The sequence below is a fragment of the Odontesthes bonariensis genome, chromosome 15 (assembly GCF_027942865.1).
Source record: "Odontesthes bonariensis isolate fOdoBon6 chromosome 15, fOdoBon6.hap1, whole genome shotgun sequence".
Lineage (NCBI taxonomy): Eukaryota > Metazoa > Chordata > Actinopteri > Atheriniformes > Atherinopsidae > Odontesthes > Odontesthes bonariensis.
In genome coordinates, this window is record NC_134520.1 from 19,591,503 (window position 1) to 19,615,193 (window position 23,691).

The 23,691-nt window shown below is 40.1% G+C and overlaps 1 protein-coding gene across 2 annotated transcripts in view; it reads left to right on the forward strand.

The window, feature by feature from the left end:
- The first annotated feature begins 1,616 nt into the window (after positions 1–1,616).
- Positions 1,617–23,691, forward strand: part of fbn3 (fibrillin 3) — a 71,727-nt gene continuing 49,652 nt past the window's right edge. Inside the window, exons 1-5 of one of the 2 annotated variants that reach the window (XM_075485393.1) lie at positions 1,617–1,706; positions 4,548–4,872; positions 13,374–13,456; positions 13,634–13,735; positions 23,002–23,097. In XM_075485393.1, the coding sequence (XP_075341508.1) occupies positions 4,694–4,872; positions 13,374–13,456; positions 13,634–13,735; positions 23,002–23,097 (460 nt within the window). In that variant the 5' untranslated portion in view covers positions 1,617–1,706; positions 4,548–4,693. Of the gene's footprint in view, positions 1,712–4,547; positions 4,873–13,373; positions 13,457–13,633; positions 13,736–23,001; positions 23,098–23,691 lie in introns of both variants that reach the window. The other variant, XM_075485394.1, reaches the window with a different exon arrangement.

Below are 23,691 nucleotides of genomic sequence, written 5' to 3' on the forward strand. Positions count from 1 at the left end.
TATTTTGTGTTTCATTTGATACATCAAATGTTTTCAATTCAATTACTATAAAGCCATGCTGTTGTAATGCAGCATTGGGTTTAGTATTGTCATGCTGAAAGGCCTTCCCTGATGTAGACGTGGTCTGGATGGGAGCATATGTTGCTCTAAAACCTGTATATACCTTTCAGCATTGATGGTGCCTTTCCAGATGTGAAAATTGCTCCAGAGGCACTACTACACTCCCATAACATCAGAACTGCTGACTTTTGAACTGAGTGCTGATGACAAGTCAGGCGGTCTCGCCGCCCTTTAGTCCTAAGGATGCGGCATCAGTGATTTCCAAAAACAGATTCCATTTTTTTCCATCTGACTACAGAACAGCCATTTCTTCATCAGTAAGAGATGTTAAAAAATGAACAGTGATTCGTTAATAAAAAACATGTGTATTTGTCAAATGTTATTAATTACACTTCACAATGCACCACAAGAGGTTGTGTTTTTTTTCTTTTCTTTTTCTTTTTTTGCCAAAATTAGCAAATAGCACCATAATTACAAAATAAACTGTGTGTATATGTATATATATTAAACCATATATAAAAAATTAAACCATATATATATAAATATATATATGAACATACGGGAGAAAAGAAATGGCAGCTTGTGGTTTAATCAATCGTGCCTTACAAAAGCTACATTTTTCCGATTCTTTGAAATCATCAAAGTAGCAATGAGTATCATTGAACAACATTCCCTGTTTTGGAATTATTTAGCATTAGATCCAAGCCATGAAGATGGAATCTGGTCAACTTTGGCCTTAAACTCGCTCATTTAACATAGAAATATACGAGCACTACCTTTTGTCACAATATGTATTTTCCTCTTTAGAAGCCTGCTGCAGTTGTTTTTGTTTCGAGAAGTGAAATCTGCACACAAGGTAGCAAAATTGAAGATGTGCTCAGCTGTCCCGACTTATATACCACCCAGATGGCAACTGTGTCAGTGTGAGTTTCCTATCAGCACTTGTGGCAACAAAACACAAGGATGTGTCAATCACAAACACCAGTGGACACAAGGTAGTAGATAGCAGGACTATTTGAACAGGGAGCCTGCATTTGACGCTGAGCCTCAGAAAAAGTTAGAATAAATAGACTTACTCACTCAAATTACTACTTGATTTCTACCAAGTGAATATGGTGACTGATCATGGTACTTATTTTCTAAAATCTTGAACCATCATGAACTTGTAATCTGTCATGGATAATACTGTGATAGTTTCAGTATTGATTATTATATTTTCATCATGGGCTCATTTTTAGTAATTTGACTAGGCTATGCTGCAAAAAAAATAAAAAAATAAATTCCAAGATCATTTACTTTGATAGACTGTTATCTCATTGAGGTGGGGTAGCCTGAAGACGTGTTTCTCTTTTCTGTTTTTTTTCTGACTGATGATAGTGAAACCATGTCTGCCACAGTAGGTTTAGCGGCTTGGCCCCTGTTATAACAACTCCAGGAGTCTTGAGGAATGTGGGTTTGTCCTGCAGTCCGTTACTACCCCCTCTGTCTCTGCCTGACTCTGTGTCCCCTCCCCTCTTCCAAACAGGGCAATTCCCTTACTTTTCTTCTTTTCTCACAAGGCTTTGGTTCAATATTCCACTGTGGGGCACATATCCTGTCTCAAATTGCTGGGCTCCTCGACGCTAAGGCACTCCAACCGCTGCAAGGTATTGTAAGTTGCCTACTAGTGATCTCTTGATAACTCTACAGTTTGGATGTGAATAGCTTTGATTGTGAGCACTGTTTCAGAAGCCCGTTGTTTCACGGAGATTATCCCTCTATGCATGACTGCTTTATAGATGGAGACCAAATCACAAGATTAAGATGCGGACTGCTACAGAAAGTTTTCAGAAAGCTTGGAAGCAGCACTTTCTTTGAACCTGCTGTTGAGGAATAAAGAAGAAAAAAAAAAAACCACACACGAATGAATAACGTTTTAGTGATTTACTTACTCGACGTGTCCAAATGTTTTAAACTGTAATTGAGTGTTTGCTCTCTTGACCTATTTTTCCATCTGGAACTATCTTGTGTGTCAGTGCGTTACGTTTTTCTCCATTCATAAAGTTGTGGTGGCATGCGCAAGTGTTGTAATATCGTGGAAAAAAAAACGATTTGCCTTCCTGTCAGCTCATGGCAGATGACTTTAATAGTTGGTCCAGATTTTTTTTTACTGCAGCGGAAAAAAAACAACCTACTTCTGTGTCTCTACTGTAAAGTGTGTTTGTAACTCCCAATAATGTGGTGTCGACTCCTACACACTTTTCAATAGCTTCCTCTGGGAATGCAAAACCTGAGATCTGACATGCTTCACTTTTCGAATCACTTCTAAAAAAGAAAAAAAAACGATGTGACATGATGTAAACGACAATCTGTAATCACATGATGAAGTGTTGATGCAGGATGAATGCTTTAACTTTTTTTTTTTTTTTTTTTTTTTTTTGACAGCACATTTGCAGAACTGCTCCGCGGAGCTCCCATTATTGGGTAATTGATCATGAATTTCTTTTGTTCGGCACTGATCCCGCCTCCAAAGCTCTCTTAACGCAAGCAGAATCCGCATTTTTCTCGTGTTTAAGGAGATTTTGCAAAACCAACCGTTGTTGAAACAGACTGGCCTCCCTTCCAAGTGTACCAGGTCTAGATACACATTTGATGCACCAAAATGTGTGTTTGTGTTAAACAACTTTAAACAACTGGAACGGTGTGAATAATGATTATTCACTGTAGGCTGAATCAATGTAGGCTGCTAATTAATATGTTTTTGCTCCGTTCACTCCTCATATATCCCTGTCTTCCACTAATATTGTCTGAGTGTTGCAATGTGGGGCTGTAGTTCTTTTCCTTTTCCAGCCCAGATGTAATGTGGCTGGACTTATGGCTGGAGGGCTTGAGGTTGTATATCACCAGGGGCCCACTGTTCACTGTTAAACCCTACAGTATATAATGAGGCAGAGAAGAGAAAAATAAACTTCTTGGCTGTCCAGTGCTGTTGGAGTCTAGAGTTAGGACATGACTGTAAGACTATACAGTAAAAGCTGGGTTTGACAAAATAAAGATCATTGAATATACAAACCCAGACTCTGTCAATCACATAATGGACAATATAGAAAATAATTGAGTTTGTGTTTTTCAATAGATAAGTACTTGATCTTTTTTTTAAAGTTAGAATATTCCACTCTTTTTTCTTTTCTGGATGCAAAGTGAGGGATTCGTCATCTGACTGTGCTTCCCTTTTGAACTAATAATGAACTTTTAGCCTCCTTTGAGATTACCTCTCTGGCTCCCTCTAGTCCAAATGCAACAATTTAGATCCACGATTCCCACCCTTTTTTATTTTTAAACCGTTGAATCAATGTTACATCAGCATAGCAGGAACAGCAGTGTAGAAATCATGTAGCTACTGTGGTTTATGTGACAAAAGCGGTCGTAATACAAACTTTAATATTCCTTTTATTGTTAGTTAGCATTTAACACTGAACAGCTCTGGATCTTTGACTCTGAACAATTTTCTGTAATCAGTTCATAACTTTGCTCTCTGAAGTCTTTTGTTAGTACAAACAGTATTTGGTGTCTGCTGAGTGATAAACCACTGATGACACTGCTTTGAAGCTCCGAATAGTGAAAATAGATGGGTAGAAGTCAGAATTTGAGTGTCTCTTTTTTCCCCTTGCATGCTCCTCTTTATTAACCCCTTTAGTCATATGCTTTCTCTTTTCTCAATGTAGTCACTAATCAAGTTTAAAAGAATAGAAATGGAAGAAAATGATGAAATGAGGTTGTTGGATAACTGAATTGAGAATCATTTTAAGGGAAGTATGGTGTACTGTTCACATTTTTCAAGGTCTGAAAATGTATGAGGGGACTTCACCTGGAATTAAACGAATTGAATCTGTTCGATCAATGATTTCACACACTTCTGTTAGGTTTATTGATATCCTCTGAGTTATTATACCCAAGAGTTTTTTTCTGCCAGTGCAAGGAGGCAAAACTTGACTGATTAACTAGCGAAGTTATATCACCTAGTGAGCTGTCCACCAACCCTTAAAAACAATCCAACCCAGTCTCATAGAAAAAAACTCCCCAAAAAACGCGACATTGGTACATAAACAGAAAAGTTTTGACAAAAATGACATCTGTTTTTTCTTACATGCCATTCCAGCATCCCTTTCAAAGTAATGTATTTCAAAAGGACGTCTGAGTCCGACTCTTTTTGGGTGTTCAACTGAGGAGGTTGAACTCCTGCCAGTAGTTTTAGGAAAAGGATATTTTGATGCGATACGTTACAACAGAATATTCTGTTGGTTATTCAATATTTCTTCATAAACTACTGTGAGATGATGTTGCGTGAATGTGTGTGAATGCTGCTCTGACAGAGCTGTGGGTTTAGATCTGGTGAAAAATGTGTGTTGTGTTACATGAGCTGAACTACTTTTTCTCAAAATGTAAGCTTGATGTTCTCTTGGTTGACATGTTTTTTTAACTCTCATGTTCTTTCTTCCTCTTTCTAGGACCTACCCTGGAGTGTACACCAGGACTTGGTCTGGATGCAGATCTAGATCTTGCTGCTCAATCTGGGTCCAAACGGTCAACATAGATTCCAAAAGTGAGTCGTAGCAAAGACGTGATTCGGTTGGAGGGATAGCCAGGCGGACCAATGGGATCAGGGAAGCTGGCTCAGGTGTTGCTTGGATGTGCGGCGGTGTGTCTTGGGGCGTTTCACGTGGCTTTAGGTCAAACTGGAAATGGACCTCACCAAGCTAGTCGCTTTACCGGCGGTGTGGATCAGAAAGAAGTGCAGCGGGTTCGGCGCCGCGGTCAGGAGACACTGAGAGGGTGAGAATCTGTGTATGTCACTGTCCTGTGCAAATCCCAACTAAGCAACTGTTGTCTGGTACATTCGTTTTATTCATATCCCACTGCTCATGCCTTCATAAGAAGACGGCTGGAAAAAAAAAAGGTGTTTAAAATGTTGCGCATTAACAAGTCAGAAAGTTACTATCTGGATCCGGCGAGAGTTTGGGATATAAATGTCTTTCTCCTCTCTGCTTCCCTGGCAGCTTTCTGTGAACTGCTGTGCTCTCTGGGCTCAGGCCAAGCTCGCCTTACACCAAATTATCTTGCTGAATACTACTGCATTGTTTTCTCAAAAACAGCACATGTTCAGCGTGAGAGGCTGCTCACCACACCGAATCTTGCCAATGTATTCACTGTAAATTGTTGTTTTCTCATGGGAAAGAGAGGAAAAAGCAGCTCTCTATACAGCCCATGAAGGGATGATGAGCAAAAAGCATGATCCACATTCCCCTGAGTGTATTTAAAAGTACCATGCAGTTCAAGACTGCTGCGAGGAGATTGCATGCTCTCGTGCTTCAAGTCAAGGCAGACAGCTAGGTACATGTGAACGTATGTGTGGGTGTGTTTTTAAAGGTGTTATTTATTTGTCTGTGTGTGGGGAGTATGGGGTTAATACAGGGATCACATCACCTCTTACCAGCTGCAACCTCTTTCTTCTGTCTCTGCTCACACTCTAATCTGCTGCCCAGCTCTCTCACTTTGTTAACCAAAACACCACAAATGTGGATGTGGTAAATATGCTGGTGCAGCAAAGAGTTTTCATTGAGTAGTTAGCCTTTTTTGGGAAAACAAAGGATGTTTTCTTGGAGCCAGTTTTCAGTGTCTGATTCAGTTATTCCAATCAGTCTCCCATCTGTCACAGCTTATGGCTCCCCCAGTGCCAAGTCACAGGAAATGAGGTATTCGTATCACCAGAGGGGGGTATGAAAAAGGGCATTTGTCTCACTGCTGTAGGTGACAAAGCCAGTGAAGGAGTTACAGAGGACAAGAACAGCATGAAAGACAAGAGAGCACATAAGGATTTAGAGAGATGAAATTTGGAGTAAATGTGAGAAAGATTGAGAAATAAACTGAACACAGTTTATCTTTTTGAGTTGTGGCCTATTGATAGTGCTGGGTAAATCTCACATAGAGTCACTGAACTGGTGTTTAATCTGAAAACAGGCCCATCGAGGGTACTGGCTACATAGATGAAATTGATTTGGCAGCATTAAAGGAATTTGTCTTTTTTTTTTTTAAACAAAACTTTGAGACACTGATGTTGAGGCAATAGTGAACCAGCATCTCTGGTGTTCTTCAAGACAAAACAATCATCACTTTTCAGTGTTTTGGGGACAAATCTTCAACCCGTAACATCAGATTTCAATTAAAAGTGTTTATCCAATCAGGTGCCATCAGGAAGTGTTTTTGTGGCTGTTGAAAGGTTTTGCCTGGATGTCTTTGTCATTGGCCAGTAATTATAAAAGAGAAAATAGTAACTACTGTGTTATTGGTGTGTCCTGACACTGCCTAATGGTACAACCTTTATGACGTTAGGAATTTCACACGATCACATTGAATAATACTGTATTTAACAGATGGAACATGCAGGGAGAATGGATCCTAAAACAATTTAGAGATCTATAAGATCTATATACGGAGCTAGAAATTCGCAGGCTGACCTTGAACTCAAGCTGAAATATTTAACCTGAACAATAATTCACATTCATACTTTGTTTAACATGTAGTGAGCGTCCCGAGGAGAGAGTTAAGAAATCAGGGGATCTTGAAGAATAGCGCATTGTCTCGATCATACTGGGGGCGTATGAGAGGATGTAACAAAGGCCTGCAGATGTTTTTTCCTTCTCATTGTTAATTTTTGAAGACACATCAGTGTTATGAATGAGATATTCAGGCAGTCACGTAAACTGGTCATGAGATTATTGAGCATCTTTGAAACTCTGTGTGTTAAGGCTGAAAGGCTCTATTAGCACACTGAGGTTAATGCTACAGTGAGAACCAGACACCAGACTTATCAAAGAAAATGTTTGACGTCTTTTTTGATTATTTTAACTTGATTTCAAGGTTTTGTCTGCTAACTGTAACTTAAATTGCCCTGACATTACATCCCATGAACTGCTGCAGTCAGGCCAAAGCACACAAATCTAATACCTTGAATTCATTTCAGTTTCTGTTTGAGTGTTACTGCTTGAAAATGATTAAGGTTAATCTGAAATGGGGTAAAATCAGACATCTACACGTAAGCCTGTTCAGTCTAACCACCTTTGGACTGAAGCCTTGTGGGTGAAGAAATCCCATTTGTGGTGAGTAAATCTGTTGGCTGCGTATGAGGCTTTGTGTAATGTGAGCCAATGTTTCTTGCATAGGAGTTGTTGAATTTTATTACGGCTTATTCTCCCCAGCGAACTATAATCTGTGCAAACTCATGCTTGCGTTCTACCGTTGTACTATCATCTAAGAGTCCCCAGTCACAGGGGACTGTCAGTAACTCAGTATGGGTTGAACAGATTCTCTGTGTGGGATATGGAGAGAGTTGGTTTAATGATGGTCATTACTCTGGCCTTGGGCTTGGTTGCAATGTTTGTTAGCTGGCTAGAGCTCCACATCCCCTGGTGTTTTTCTGGTAGCACAGAGTCTGATGCTTTCTGACTCTGATTTATTGACTCCTACAGCACCATGCACTGGCATGAGTCCACTCAAGGGTGGTATCGGATCAGACCTCAGGCTTGTTGGCTGTCTGACCATGCCTGACTATCTGGTTGGTAGAAAAAGCAAGGGAAAGTGCCCCCCCCCCCCATTCTTACAGATGCACTGCCAAATAAAAGAGCTAAATATTTATTGTCTGAAAAGACCATTGATGAATGTTAGAGAGACAAATTCTTGCCAGTTATTCTTTTGTTGATGTTGCCCACTTTATTAAGTTAGCCCTTCTTGGCTCAACTCTTTCAAGATGCTTTGCATGCTGGCTCACTTGGCTGACAGTCAGTCCCGAACAGTAGATTTACATTCAGTCACTCTGACTCCAAGATCGTGTTAATGCCATCCTGATGGCATAGATGAGGGCCTGTATTTATCCCTTGGCATGTTCCAAACTTGACAAATAATTAAATATTTTCTGTCTTTTTGGACGTAATAGAACAAACAAATTTACCTTTGATGTTAAAGTTTACATGATGTTAGTATTGAGAGGACAGAGAAACTCAAAGACCCACAAAAAGCTTGAGAAGAATTAATGAATGGCAATGGCAAGCAATAGCCAGTTTCCCTTCCTGTTTTATGCATGAGGTTGAATTTCAGGTTTTGTGTCTCTTATGTATGAGCAGACTCAGCATGGCCAGTAAAGTGTAGATCATCAAGGATTTCTGATTGGGATGTGCTCCGTGATTGAAGTGGTTTATAATTGACGTTCTACTCCAAATCAGATAAAAATAGTATGAGAAATGCTACTAAAAAAAACCAAAAAAACTTTTAGTTCTAGAAATTGCTATTAGAGATTTAATATTTACTCTCATAAACTTAATCTAATATCTTAAGATACACAAATTGGCGTGGTGAAATGGAAAATAATCTATTTTTAGAAATTCTACAGAAATTCTAAAAATTGAAAAAAATCAAAAAGTGGTGCGTGCATTGCTTTGCTTTTTGCGTTACAATGAAGGCTGATTGTATCTATATTCCCAAACATCAAAAAACGATAATTTTAGTGCTCTGTGAGACGTTGTAGCTTATTCTGTACCTTACATGTCATCATGAAATATTATACTTAACTACATTTATTTCATGGAATGACCAAACACTGGACTTTTACATTCAGTATAAGACAATGCTTTCTATCCTCCCTCCCTTTAAATATGTCTCCCTTCTTCTATCCACAATCACTTTTTACACAATAATTCTTTGAAACCAGACCTATTGCATAATGTACCTGGGGAGGAGGAAAAGTTATTTATAAAACTACTAAAGTAAAACTTTAAATGTGGTAATCTTCCACCATTTGTGCATCTGCCTTATCTCCTTTGGTGGTTTGGTCATTTTCTATAGTCTACATTCCTACATCAGCCTTACTTCTAGATCTGATTGGAAAGCAACAGCCCCAGGTGCTGCTGGAGGCATTACAAGAGTAAGCAGGCACCTTTGACCTATGACCGGTACACCAACACACACAGACAAGGGCACAGACAGCCGACCAGAAGCTCTGACAACTGTGAACTTCTGGTCATTGTCTTAATAGAAACAGACTGTCTGTAGACATTTTTCCTTGCTGATGCTGCATTTTTTCATCCTGCCTGCATCAGTGATGAGCAGCTCCTCTGATCAGCATTAACCTTTGACCAAGTGAATTCTTCTTCAAAAGGACCCTCAGGCTGTAGCTTCATTTTGCAATTTCAAATCTTTTCTACCTTGTTTTCTGAATAAAACAAATACTCCTACTTAAAACACAGCAGTTTCAGCGAAAAAAAAGGTACAGATCCAACAAATGATTACCTGCATAACTGATTGATCTATTTGTTCTCATGACTACTTACATCTGTCTATAAAATGACAGAAAGTTTCCCAGCCGAGTCTCACCAGTAAAAGAGTAATATGTCTGTTTGTTTGAAGGTAAAAAATACAGTGGTGTAACAATCCAGGGGTAGAAATTGTGAGAAAACATTTTGGTTAGTTTGTGTAAGGCATCACTGAGTTGTGTGATGGGAGCTGCGAGCAGTGAGAATTAAAATGCGTGTGTTTCTGTGACTCTAACCATAACCGTCAACATTATTATTATGTTGCCAGCATTAATGTCATTACATTGCAAAGGGAGTGGAAATGTCACCATCAGTGTGACTGGAACCGAAAAAGGGTAATATAGCAATCATAAATTTTTTGAGGATTTAATATAAAATCGCAGTAACTCAAGATACATTTGGCACAAACATTAATCTCAATTGACTGGGTTTCTCAAAATAACAGGGTAACCACAAAGTGATAAACTGGTTCAATCCATATCCTAAGATCTCTGTGAAAATGCCTTCCCTTTCAACTCTGAACCACAGTTACAGTATCATTTTACTCTTTGATCCAGTGGGAGCCATTTTCCTTTTATTACTATTAATGGCAGTTAATGAGTGATCCACGGTGCGGGAGGCAACTTCAAAGGCAGCGAGAAGACCACAGCAGAGTTAATCTCCTTTAGATAGAGCCTCAAGAACAGCGGGACAAAAATTGAAGATCACCCCTGGAGCTTAAACTCCTTTTCATGGCTGATTTTCATACGTGTTGCTTAAATTCTAAAGCTTCAACTTAGTGATAAGAGATTAGGCACTGACCTGGAGGAAAGGCTGAGAGAGAAAAAAGGGGAAGAAAAACAAACCAGTGTCTGATTTCAGCGTTGGACCTTCAGAGGCCTTCATATATCAGCAACCCACAGGTCTGTAACAGTGGAATACCTTTAGTGTGTAGAAAAAACTCAGAGAAGAATTTTCCTTGACTGCTCATTTTGTGTTGGAATGCTAATGTCTTCCTCTTTCCATTTCTGTTTTAAAAACTTGTTTGGTTTTTGTGTTTGACCCATAAATTCAACCCCCTCTAAGGGTCTGGCCTCTTCTTGCTTATACTACTTTGCTTCGTTTCCATATCACTTTTTTCCGCTCCCACTCCTCCTCCTCCTTCCTCCACTTCGCAACATAAACTTGTTTTTTTTCCCCCTCAGTTTTATTCTGTTCCTTTCCCACCACCCTGTCCTCCCTTCTCCTTGTCACCTTTCCTCTAGGTTTTTTTCACACTTTTTCTCTAACTTCGCACATTTCAGTTTCTATACATGCCCCAGAAGTATTCGCTTCTTCCATTTCTTCCTCTTCTTCTTTCATTTTTATTGTCCTTCTCTGTTTATCCACTAATTCTACCTACATAAGTATCTCTTGTCTGCCTGCCCACCTGTTTGTCTGTCCCTCCGTCTCCCCGTGCCATCTGGTAATGTGGTTGGAGGTGTGCTCTGCTTTTCATCCATCAGAGACTCAAATCCCAGCTGTCATCTCCCTGGTGACTGCCCAGAAATACAGTTACTGTGGGATGCAGAGGAAAGGAAAGTCACCTGTTTTACATAGAAGCAACTTCAGATGTTTATCAAAATCAACCCCTAACTTCCAAATGTACTGTAGGATCCTCAATGTAATTACTCTGCCACTGCCATTCTGATGTTCACCACTGCAGCTTTCTGTTTCTTTTCTACTTTCAATGAAGCACTAAAATCACATAACCTGTCAGCAGAAAATGCATTAACAACCATTTTCAGAAAGGAACACGTAACTTATTCAAGTCTCTGCTGGTTGCCTGGTAACAGGTCTCAGCGCAGAAAATCTTATACCATATACCTCTTATATCTTATACATTAACTTCCTATAAAATGTGGAGGTGTCATTTTGCAGTTTTTGGACAGTTAAAATTGGTTTTAAAAAAGTATATTAATGAAAGGCCTATGAGGCAGCTTGTAATCGGTATGTAGATAAGTTAAGCTCGTTTTCATTCTTTATCCAGCTGAGCTGAGTGCTGCTTAGAGGGAAAAAGTCAGAAACAAAAAAGAATAAGCATAATTCTCATGATCCAAACCAGTGTCCTTAACCTATTAAGGCTGAATGCAACATCAATTTGTACAACTCTTTTAGGCCTTTAATGATGTTAACTTGTTTGTTTTGGAGAAATGTGGACAATGTTTTTTATTAATTTTGTGAAGAGAAAGGTGTAGGCAATATTTCACAGTTAGAAAGGGGTCTTTACATCATAGTTATCTGCTGTTGAGGCAGAAATAAAGCGAATGTTGGAAGTTCTGTGGTTTTTCATTGGGTTTTAGGAAGTTTTTCAACAATGCTTGGATTCAGGGAATCTCTCACCTTTTTTTTTTTCTTTTTTTCCTGTTTTTCATTTTGATACCGTTTGTAAGTTAAAAAAAAGAAATCTGTTTTTAGACTTGACTCAACAAAAATGCTTAAATATCACTTTGAGCTTAATTATGTGCACTTTTTCACCCTTTATATACAGTATATTCATGATATCTTCAAAGAACCAATGATGACAAAAGGTTCATGGGCTTTTAAGAAAAAAAGAAGTGAAACAGCTTTATTTTTAGAAAATCTTTTGCCAGTATACACAAGAAAGAGCAAGTTTACCGCCCATCACGTGTATCACTCAGTGAGTACTAACAACTGTAAAAAGTCTTCTGAAAAACTAACGCTTGGCAAATTTCTCAAAGCCAAATGACCTGACGCGTGCTTGTTCATTAGGTTTGATCATTTAAATGTTTGATTTCATCTTGGCTGATAGTGTCTAATGAAATATACAATTAAGCTGCAACATGGGAAATGTAGAGACAAAGACATCAGCATATCTCTGCCTTTGCTTTGGCAATATTTAGCTCTTAGTCGGCATCATGAAACACCGGATAATCTAATGTTACTAAAAACAATTCTGCAATATGTAATAAATTGTGTGCTTGAGGCAGAAATAGTCTTGACTAAAGAGATGTGATCCAAGTGGTGGTAAATTACTTTAACATGAGCATCTGGACCAGGCTTTATCCTAATATGCCGTGCTGCGGTCACTCAGTTCTTAGTCAAGGCATCAGCAAATGCAAACAACTAACCACCAAAACAAAAATACCCTTCATTATACGGTTTGAGAGGTCACTTAGTGCAACCACATAGTTGGAATCCTTTAAGTTTGTTTAACAGCTTTACATGGAGCTGAGTGCACACAATCTCATTTTCATTTCCTTAAAGTATGTGTATGAATTTGGGATTGATGCACACATCATTATCAATCTGTCTCTGAATGAATTTTGTGCTGAGTAAGTTTTTGATTATTCATGGTTTAAAAAGAAGTGCAGTGCTCTTAACATTAGCTTGTAAAGCAGCTGCGGACCTCAGATCGTCTGCTTGTTTGTGTGTTTGTGAGTGTGTGAGCAGAGTCAGTCATTTCTAGATGTGGTTTAGGCATTTCCTTAGAGAAAAACTTTGTGGTTAACCTGTCAGGCCAGTTGAACACTCCATATGCTTTGATGACTCTGACATCTGTCAGACTGGGTCAAAGTTTGCTGCCGGCTCTCTACTAGGAAGAATCAAAGCTGACTGCGAGGGCTGGGCAGCACTGGATATTTGCCAGAAAACAGGACAGCCAGGCATGAAATCTGAGAGAAAGGAGGACTCTGCACATCCTGTCTTTCCAGGTTTAAAATTTAGCACTGAAAAAAAACACTGTTCCTTATGTTGTAGGCCCCTTGCATTTCCTCCCCTCCTCCTTTCCCTCAAAATACCTCCATCCATCATTTGATGAGACTTTTTGTTAGTTTCTTTTTGTTTATTCTGAATGTAGTGACCATGCAGGACCAGAGCAGCTTGGAAAATAACTCATAACTGTGTATATTTGTTCAGGGATTTAACTGAAATATGTATGGGAGGTCCGTGTGAATAGTAAGCCTCCTTGTTCCTTATTTTTGTGTCTGACAGACCTAATGTGTGTGGCTCCCGCTACCATTCATACTGCTGCCCAGGCTGGAAGACTCTGCCTGGAGGGAATCAGTGTATTGTTCGTAAGTTCCTCCTTTCTTAAATCCTCTTTGATACAATCCCACAAAGCTCAGTGAAGAAAATAACAAGTATGCATGGGATAAATCAGCTTACTTTATCATGTATGGCTGAAGAGTAAATATAAAGGAACCAAATTAATTAACTCTCCTTTGCTCTCTTGTTCCTTTATCTGTCTCTAGCAATTTGCAGGAATTCATGTGGGGATGGCTTCTGCTCCAGACCCAACATGTGTACCTGTTCGAATGGTCAGCTCTCTCCCAGCTGTGGAGCAGGAGCAGGAAGTAAGTATAGTACCAGTCACCACACAAACAGACAGTCACTGTAACTAAAAGTTCAAGTTCAATTATAAGATGTCCAGGGGATTAACTATTTGGCAACCCAATATTTCAATGAACTATCTGTTATATCATATTTATTTCAGTTAACACATAAATCGGGAAAGGAAACTTGGATATTTGTATGCAGCCAAACCACCAACATAACTTGTGCTGTTTTACTTACCTGACTCCCGCCCTCTGGTATTCGCATACCATCTGGGACGAGCCCACAACCGACATGATTTCAAATGGGGCTATTTTTTCTAAAACTCGTGCATATGATTGGATGAAGAATCTGTCCGTCATCTTGACTGACACGCCACTTCAGCCACTCCCAATGACTCAACCCGTGACGTAGCTCAGAGCTTACCTGACTCCCGCCCTCTGGAGCATGAATGGGCGGCCATAACGCGGCCATAATGCCGCCCATTCATTCAAAGTCCCACCCAGCGATTAATGATTGGCTCTGATAATTTTCTAATCGGACGAAACACATATGACTCCCAGGCTCCTCAGATGGTTGTGTGAGGAAAGGGAACGCCCCCGCGTGTAGTTGGTGAACGCAGCCAGATGACGTGAGTCAGGTTACTGTTTTACAGCATCTATTTTGAAAACCGATGGATCATTAGAAATACATTGCAACTACATTTCTAAATCGTCAGCCTTTCTACCTTTAAACTTGTATGTAAAATGTACTGTTTCTTTATGTTGTTTGTGATTGTGAATTTAATGTTTTCAAGCGTTTAATTACACACACTTTTTTCAGTGAAAAAGCTGTTATTTGCTTCCCAGCAGGGATTGAATGTAGATTAAAAGTCCCCATTCTGTTTAGTTATGGAAGTATACCACCAGCAGCCTCTTAGTTTGGCATTAAGACTTAAAACAGCGAGCTATACTCTGTCAGAGAGTAACAAATAATGATCAATAATAATAATAAATAGTCAGACCCCTATTACCAATAAATGACTGTTTTCACACTTCAGTTTTTATACAAATTAGACGAACAAGAGAATTAAGATGTTTTGTCAAATATTGAACCATTCCAACATGAACTACATCTCGACGCAAAAAAGCCAGGGCCTTCAAAAATGTATTTATTTTTATTTTTGACTATTTGTACAATTCGGACAGTAGGGTTTTCTTCAATTAAGTCGTAAGATTAAAGTTTTTTTCCAGGAGGGCGTTTGGTGCACCAACCTTGACCTAATCATCACACTGTACACTACAACTAGCAGAATACTCTACTATATCGTATTGTAATGACAATTACAGAGACAGCTTTAGCATAAACACCATTTTCTAAAAAGTTGAGAACTAATACATTGCTAAATAGTCACACTCCATTGGCTCTCAGATGGTACTGCATAAAAACAGATGACTCTTTTGCAGAAATCACTGCATGGACTTAGGAATGCTTCTGAAACCGCATTGCATCCCCATTCCCAAGTTAAAACTCAACCAAAAAAAACAAAAAACACAACAATATTCAGCAACTCTGCTGCCTACCTTAGTTTTTCTTTTCTAAATAGGGTTGTGTAAAGTACTTATAAGTAGTCAATATCTTACCTGCAGTGCTCTTAAGAATCACTCAAAAAAGGGCCACCAGAAGAGAAATTTTGGTTCTTAATCTTGTCCCTACAATTTTGGCACATAAGAACTCAAACCTTAAGAAATATAAAAGAAGTTCCAACCTCAGCATTTTCTTTGCGGTTGATTGAGAGCTATTTTGTGGATCTTTTCCGGGTGGACCGCTTCTTTTCCGGATTCAACACTTTACTTTGTCACTAACCACAGAATGTCCTTGTAGCAACATAGTCTGCAGTGCATTTAAGAAGGATTGAAACACCATGTCCCAACATGGGCTGTGTTACAAAGACCCACGCAGAAGTGACGCTGACCATGGGTGAGGGTTGGAGGAAGAGAAACCAGTAACAGCTCAGATCCCTCTTTACAACAATGGATCAGTGCGATGCTGCCATCACTGCTGACGGAGCCCCAAATACTGCCATACCATTTATCTCACTGCAATAAATAATGCGATACTTCAACTCATCTGCTTGAGGCAGAAACTCATTCCTGACACGGAGGGTTTGGATGTGGAGGGGCTCACTTTCATCGCGGCCACTTCACATTTAGCTGTGAATCGCTCCAGTGTGGCCTGAGGCTACGGCTACACGAAAACGTTTTTCACTGTAAACGATACTTTTTCTTATCGTTTGGCTGCCGCGGCCACACGGAGCCGGCGTTCCCACTACTCCAAAACGATAGTTTTTGAGAACGGGTTCCAGAGTGGGAAGATCTGAGAACGGCCTCGTTTCCATTGTTACAGCGAAAACGGATTCGTTTACATCTGCGTCACAGCCACATGGCTAACGCTAGTGACATATACACATACGTCAGTGACCAGAACAAAAAGCGGCTTCCATTCAAAATCCGGAAGAAGAAGACAACACAACAAGGACAGACAGCGATCATCATGGACCCCACAACATTGATAGCAGCACTGCTGCAGACACTGCTAACTACAGCGGCGTTGTTGAAGGAACATTTACAGGTGATGCGCTGGTAGAAGTAGGGGCGTACACGCATGCGCATTGCTTCTTCTATTGTTCTGGTGTAACCGGTGGGGGTGGCTTACAGCGCACCTAGAGGTGTTTAGTGTGTACTGCATCGTTTTCATCGTTTTCATCGTTTCCATGAGGACACAGAAGCTTCCCCGTGTGGTCGCAATAATTTTCGTACCCGTTTTCAAAAAAACCCTTGTTTCGTTTTCGTGTAGCCGTAGCCTGAAAGTCATGCCTTGCAGAGGCCAACAGAACTACGCTTGCAAAAAGCAGAGATGCAACCTTAAGGTTCCCAAACCAGACACTCTTATCTTCCAAGCTACATCTAGATATCCTGTCCACGAACACCACAAAAAGGACTGATGATAAGGAGCATTGCAGGATGTGGACACAACTCTTGCTTTGGTTATACAGGAACCTGCTAGCCAGCAACTACGATTGCATTACTCTGCACAGCACCCCATACAGAATCGGTTGGAGGACACGGCCATAAGCCTTCCCCAAGTCTATACTTGTAGATTGAATGGTCAAACTCCTGTGATCCCTCAGTAACTCTGTGTGGGTAAAGATCTGTACCACTGTTCCAGAACCTGGGTGAAAACAACACTTCTCTGGAATCTGAGGTTGGACAATGGTTGGTCAGAGCTTCCAACAACTGGGAATAAACATTAATGGTGAAGCTGAATCGTGTTATCCCATTATAATTGTATAATTGGAGCACACACTTCAGTCACCCATTTTAAAAATGGGGACGAACACCCCAGTCTGCCAATCTCCAGACATTGTCCCAGACCTCCATGTGAAACTGAAAAGGGGTGTCAGTCAAGTGTTCAGGGCCTTCAGCATCTCCAGATGATGCCCACATGGGCTTTGAAGTTCCCCAGAAGAACAATGGAAACTGCAGGTGGCACCCCATCCAGGACACCACTCCGGGTGGTAATCAGAACTGCTGTTTGGTGTATACGCACAAACTCGCAGTGGTAGAGAGGCAATCATCTCAATGACTGGGGAGAACTCCAATACTGAGATGCTCAGCCAGGGGCTTGTGAGTATCCCCACATCCTGCATATATTACAACAGCATGACACTGTAAAAGAGTTCAGATATTAAAATGACATCTTTGTAATAACAAACCGTCACCCAGTTTGGTGCATTTTGTTGTCAAGAATACTCTAAAGGAGGATCCAAATTGTTGAGCAGCTGAAATTACAGTTCTTGCTGTTTTATAATCAGAGCTCCATCTGCCTTCAGATTGTTTTTAAAAGAAGTGCTGCAGTACCGTGGTGAACATGTGCATGTCTCACGTTTTTTTAAATGTGCTGCTGGCACTAAATTTGAAAAGGAAAAACAATTTTCCTCAGTTTTTTAATCTGATATGTTGTCTTTGTGGTATAACATTGGGTTTTTTTACATTTTCATGCCATCCATGACAACATCAAAATGGAGTTGTAAGTACTAAATTCATCTAAATTCAATAAAATGATGTCCTCAGCAATCAACCAAACATTATTTATGTAACACCTCTGAAAGAAATGTAATGTCTATCTAAGTGACCTAATTTACTGAGCAAGTTAAGGTGCTACCCGTCTAATTACGGGATGTATTTGGTCCCACCTTCCTACTCTTAAAGCACAAATAGAACATTTTCCACTGCAATAGTAATAAATATAGTTGCAGGTCTGCTTCCCAATCAGCCATTAACTGGGGCTTTGGGAGTCCCCAGCCAGTGGGTCACAGGGTTTGTTGGGATTAAAGCAGAGTATCTGGCTGCCCCAGCTCAGTCTACTAGGCTTACTTACAGACCACTTAGGATGTGTGTTTGGAGGGAAGTTAAATGTTTCATACTTTCATACTTTCATACTTTCATACTTTCATACGAGTTTGTGAAATCAAGTATGTCTTTATGAGATTACTGCTGTGTGTGCAGGTTTCAATATAAATTTTTATGTGCCGGACAAGGCGAAGACAACGTTAAGCACCACTTGGGGAGCATGCGCATTGTGTGTCAATAAGTGTATTAAGTAGCATACAGTGTGGTCAACTTCACTGCTTTAGTAGGCCAAAGTCAGCTCATCAGTCTCGCCTGGCCCAGTCAGACCTCTTACTCATGCTCACATTCCAGTAAGCCCACAAACACACACATTTCCACTCAAAATGAAAGTGTGCACACAGAGAGACAAATACGTAGACATCCACACTCATTTCCAAACAGACACACCGTGAGAATCATCGAGCTGTGTTTCAGAGGTGTACAACATGATCTGCCTCAACCAAAAGTATGGACAGACCTTGAGAGAAGATTGTGGAGGGTGGCGTGAAGGGAAACTTCCTGTGACCTGTAGATGTCCTGCCGAGTCGGTGCTTTGTTGAGACCGATATAGTCATGCTCCTCAGGGGCTTCAATGGCCATTCATAGGCAAGCAATAAATTAGTGCGACAGCTATGCAGAGGTGGACTGGACTTACAGTCACACTGTGGTTCTAGACTTCACTCACAAGGGGTTATGATGGTTTGGTTTGTGAAATAGAAAAGGACAGAAAGATATTGAGATGCTATGTCAGCTTTTTTTTTTTTTTTAATTCTTCTTATATAGCTAGCAAATGGAAAAATTGGTTGAATGGTCTCTTGAATTTGTGCTGCAGCATGTGATCAACAAAGAGAAGATTAAGTGCAGTGGGCCTTTTCCTGAGAAAAGGAACAATTCACATGTAGTCAAAAATATAATGCATCTGTGGGGCAAAAATGGAAAATGTTACTGGCTTTAATTATATCAAATTTGCTCACACACAAAAAATACATAATTCTGCTGCGATACGTTGTTTTCAAAGCTTTGTGTATAGACTCAGTTAGTTTAACAGTCATCTCCTCTTTTCTGAGCTGTTGTAGTTTCAGTAAAAGTGACTTTTATTACCTGTTATTTGACTTTTATTAGTTCCTCACATACTCACTGAAGCAGCGTTGCATCCAGTAACTACTTTAGCTTTAGTTGCCATGAAACAGTATCATCAAAACACCACTACTAACAAGACCTTTAAGGGTCAAAATGCAGATCATTGTAGATGCACTGTCACACTTATGTTGGCTAAGTACTAAGAGCCACATAAACACTTCTATAGAGTATCTCAGTAAAAAACCCTCTTCTGGCTGTTTTACCAGCTTTAATGAATGTCAGAGGTCAGAAAACTTTATGATTGGTGATGAAGTAAAGCTACATCATTTTACAAGATATAACCACGGAGGTCATCTTATTTGGTGGTTTGTATCTACCTATTCTGTCAAGTCTCAGATTATCTTTGTTCTGCTGATACAAAGCTTTGTTTTATTCCATCAGAGTTTTAGTTTCACAACATTGTCAGCCTCAGACACCATAACAAGAGCAGGCATATACTCTCTTTCCAACTATTGTCCTCTTAAAGGTGCCAACCCTCAATTTCAGCTCTTGGTGAGGATCCATCATTTAACAGGATAATTCAGAACAGTTGGAGCAAGCTGCAGCTCTATGTAGTTCAGTTTTCCCAAAGCTGATTTCCTCTGCTTTAATTATACAGCCTGATTCGAACACCCTGGTTGGTTGGCTTGTAGATGGTGTTTTTATGTCTTGCGTCTAGCCTGTGGAATGCAGGCTAGATCAACAGCGATCAACATATCTTTGATGATTGCTTTGTCCACATATAGTTATATTTTCTAATACCTCCAGAATATCTGTCGTCTGCCAAACAGTAATGCAAACACATGTTTCTGTGGCAGTACTGGCAGGCTTTGGGAAATACACACATTTACAGAAATAGAAATAGTCCAGTCTTTGCAAAGCCAAGGTGGTTTTGTAAGTACATGAGTCACATTTGCCGATAACCTGGAAATATGTCACTTCCCAGACAACAAGGCTTTGCACTACAAGTCACCCTTGTAATAAACATGTTTAGAGTGGAGCAGATGTGCTGAGGGTCGTATACGGTTGTCTTTATAACCTTGTCTTCCCATAACCATAATTATGAAATCATTACCAGGGATGTTCTTGCCCTAATTCAGAGAAACAGCTGTCTTTAGACTGAAAAGCATCCATTGGTGATTGAAAAGGAGCGGTACTGGGCGCTGGGAAAGTAGAGCAGCTATCTAATTAGAAACCATGCCGCTTCAACATACTTCACCTTGACTGTGTGTGATGCTCTGTCCTTTTAGGTATGAGGTCAGCAAACAACTTAAGTGAATATATTTCCTATTTGCCCTGAGAAATTGATGATGTGTATGCAGTACAGGATTAACTCCACTGAAAACAATGTTGAGGACTGTATGTTTCGTGGAAGAGAAAGACATCTTTGTGCTTGGATGTCAACCTTTTTAGAAATCACATCTTATGCAGCTTTCAATTTCCCTACATTGTCCATCCAAGCTGAAACTGATGCTGACTTGTCACTGGTCCCCAGGGTGTGTGTAAATCAAGACAAAACACAGCCATAAAGCTTTTCAGTTTTCCATCAGACACACATTCTTCCTCACAAACGCAGTCACACTCTAGCCGGGACTTCCTGTGTTTCTCAGTCTCTCGTAAAAAACACCCAGATGTGAGCAGCTCACCGACGACACTACCAGAATACAGAGGTACATTGTGCCGCCATAATGCTACACCCAACTCCCTTTCCTCGGTGTTTGGAAGATATACACAAACATGCTCATGCTCATCCCCCATCCTGTTGCTCTACACGTGCAGCTTTCCAGGCACGGGTCATCGGGGCAAACCATCTCTCTCCACCTGCAGGAGATGGACTGCCATAAAGAAGGGGGGAGTTAATTAGTGAGATCATCCCCTGTTGTGTCCAAATGTGCTTGTTTCCTCCACTTTTCTCTTCCTTCTCACAACACAACCTTCCTGTTACAGAGAAAACAGATGACGTCGAGTAGATCTCTGTTAGTCTTACCGTCTTTCCAGTCTCATATCTCATCAGTCTCTTTTCCAGAGTTCAGAGAGTTCAGTAAGTTGACAGAGAGACTCCCACCACACAAGCTATTTTCCCATTCTCCCTTGACCTATTTAAAAATGTGTTTTTGTGGGGAGTGGGGGGGTTTACCCAAACTGCCCTCAGCTTAGGGGAAGTCTTATTTGCAGCACACTGGAACGTTTTTTCTTCATGGCTTGTTCCACAGCAGGGAAAACTGTAATCACTCACTGCAATCATTATTCACATTTCACATCTCAGGCCTCATTGTTGGCTGTAAGTGAAGAAAGAGACTCAGAAGTGTATGTGGTGTTAACCACATGTCTTGCATGATGCTGAAGTTGAAACCTGACCTCTCTCCTGTGAACAAGAACAAAGGGGAGAAAGACAGACAGATTCTAGACACATACTAGCACACTAACTTGTACAATTGGGCTTCCCCAGAGTCACAAAGTATTTGCTTTATGTCTTCATCATATATTAACCCCCCCCCAAAAAAAATTGTATCTGTCAAATCTGTACATGGAGAGGGCCAAGTGTTGCACATGAGAAAGTTTGCTGGAACACCTTATAAATGCATTGAATATATGGAACAAATTAAAGCTACGTCGATGTTATCAGTAAATTACACCTCTGTCTTGAATTTACAAAAACCAAACAGGGTTCACGTCCAAGATTAATGCTATTGTGCTTTGGTTCATGTAAAACAAGTCTGTCCTGCTCAAGCTTCCAGTAAGCCAGACACCAGTGATCCCAATGAAAAGCCACTTAAGAGTTGATTCACTCGTTAGGACTTACACAAGTCATATTTAGTGTGTTTGGGTTCAGTTAAAATAAGCGGGTGGATTATAGTGGCTGAAATACTTCCTGTTGGCAAGTGCGCAAACTGAAAAAGTCTCATTAGACAAACTCAGCAATGGGGAACCTTGGTCATTTCCCATCTGTTGTACAGCTCTGCATGCAAGAAATGTTAAAGAGCGAAGAATACACAAACAGGCAGATGGTAAGAGAGAGGGAAGCAGATAGACAGGGAGGAAATTAATGTTGAACTTGCGATTAAGACACAGACAAAAGGGAACAAAAGCCACAGAGGATATAGGGAAAAGTGGCAGAAGAAAATTCAAATCAATTTCAAGAGACTAAAAGAAATTGAATATCCATTTGAGCTGTTTTAAAGTGAAAAAAAAGGTTGCATGGAAACTTTTTGAGATGACAGCTATCTGACATACAGTGTTATATTGTAGGTGTATCCTGTGTTCTCCTGTGCTGGCTTAGCAGAAAGCTGCCTGTTTGTTAGGGAGACCTTTGTCTTATTGGGGCTGCTCCTACATCTTTGAGATTGTCAGATTGACCCACTCACCTTTGAAAAGGATTTATTTTTTGCACCTTCTTGAATTTGGAGTTGGCCATTCCTGCCATTTCTTCATATTTGTCATCAATTCCTCACCCAGTTTTCCTCTCCTTCAGCAAATTCCTGACTAACCGGAATGTAGGATACCATTGGCTCAGCTCACTGCCTTCCCCCCTATTCTGCTTGATTAGTTTAGTTTGTGGTCGAGGGGCTATTTATCCTTGTCTGTCCATCTAAAGCCTCTGAGGAAAAAGAAATGTAAATCCAATGGAAGTGGAAAGGAACTCTAAGAATGACGAAGTAAACATATTTATTTAACATCTGGGTAGACTTGGACGACTAAAGCACTTTTTGACATGATAATCTTACTTTGTCATACAGTTCAGTCCTGCAATGTCAGATGTATGAACGGAGGCAGCTGCTCAGAGGACTCCTGCTCCTGCACAAAAGGATACATGGGCAGTCACTGTGGACAACGTAAGTAGCCTGCTGGAGAGGAAGCAAACCTGGGTGTAAATGTGCATGGGGTATATATTTATAAACCTTTATATATAAAGGTGTTTGACCTTTGAAGAACTTGGATCTCAAGTGTACAGAAAAATCAATAACTTGAGCTGAGGATATTTTAAAGACCTAAATCAAAACACTCCCACCACCATGTTTCACAAGTTGGATCGGCTTCTTATGCTGGTATGCAGTGCTGTCATTAATCAAAACGTACATTTTTTTATTCGAACCAAAGCATCCACTCTCATGTGGCGCCCATTGATTAAAAACACCCAACTTTGATGTTTCCTTTAGATTAACTCACAAAAGACGTTCACATACTTTGCCACTCACAGATATGTAATACTGGATCACATTCCTTGTTAAATAGATTGATATTTTTTTCATTGGCCTGACTGAGTTTTTTTTAACTACCTTTAGAAAATCCGACCATGTTTCAAGCACTAAAAACATTCAAAGATGAAATGCCTCATTGTTGTTTCCTATACAAATCAGAATGTGGTTTCAGCCTTTTCAGCTTTGTTTGCTTGTGAAAAAGAGAAAAAAAAAAATCTGACATAGTAC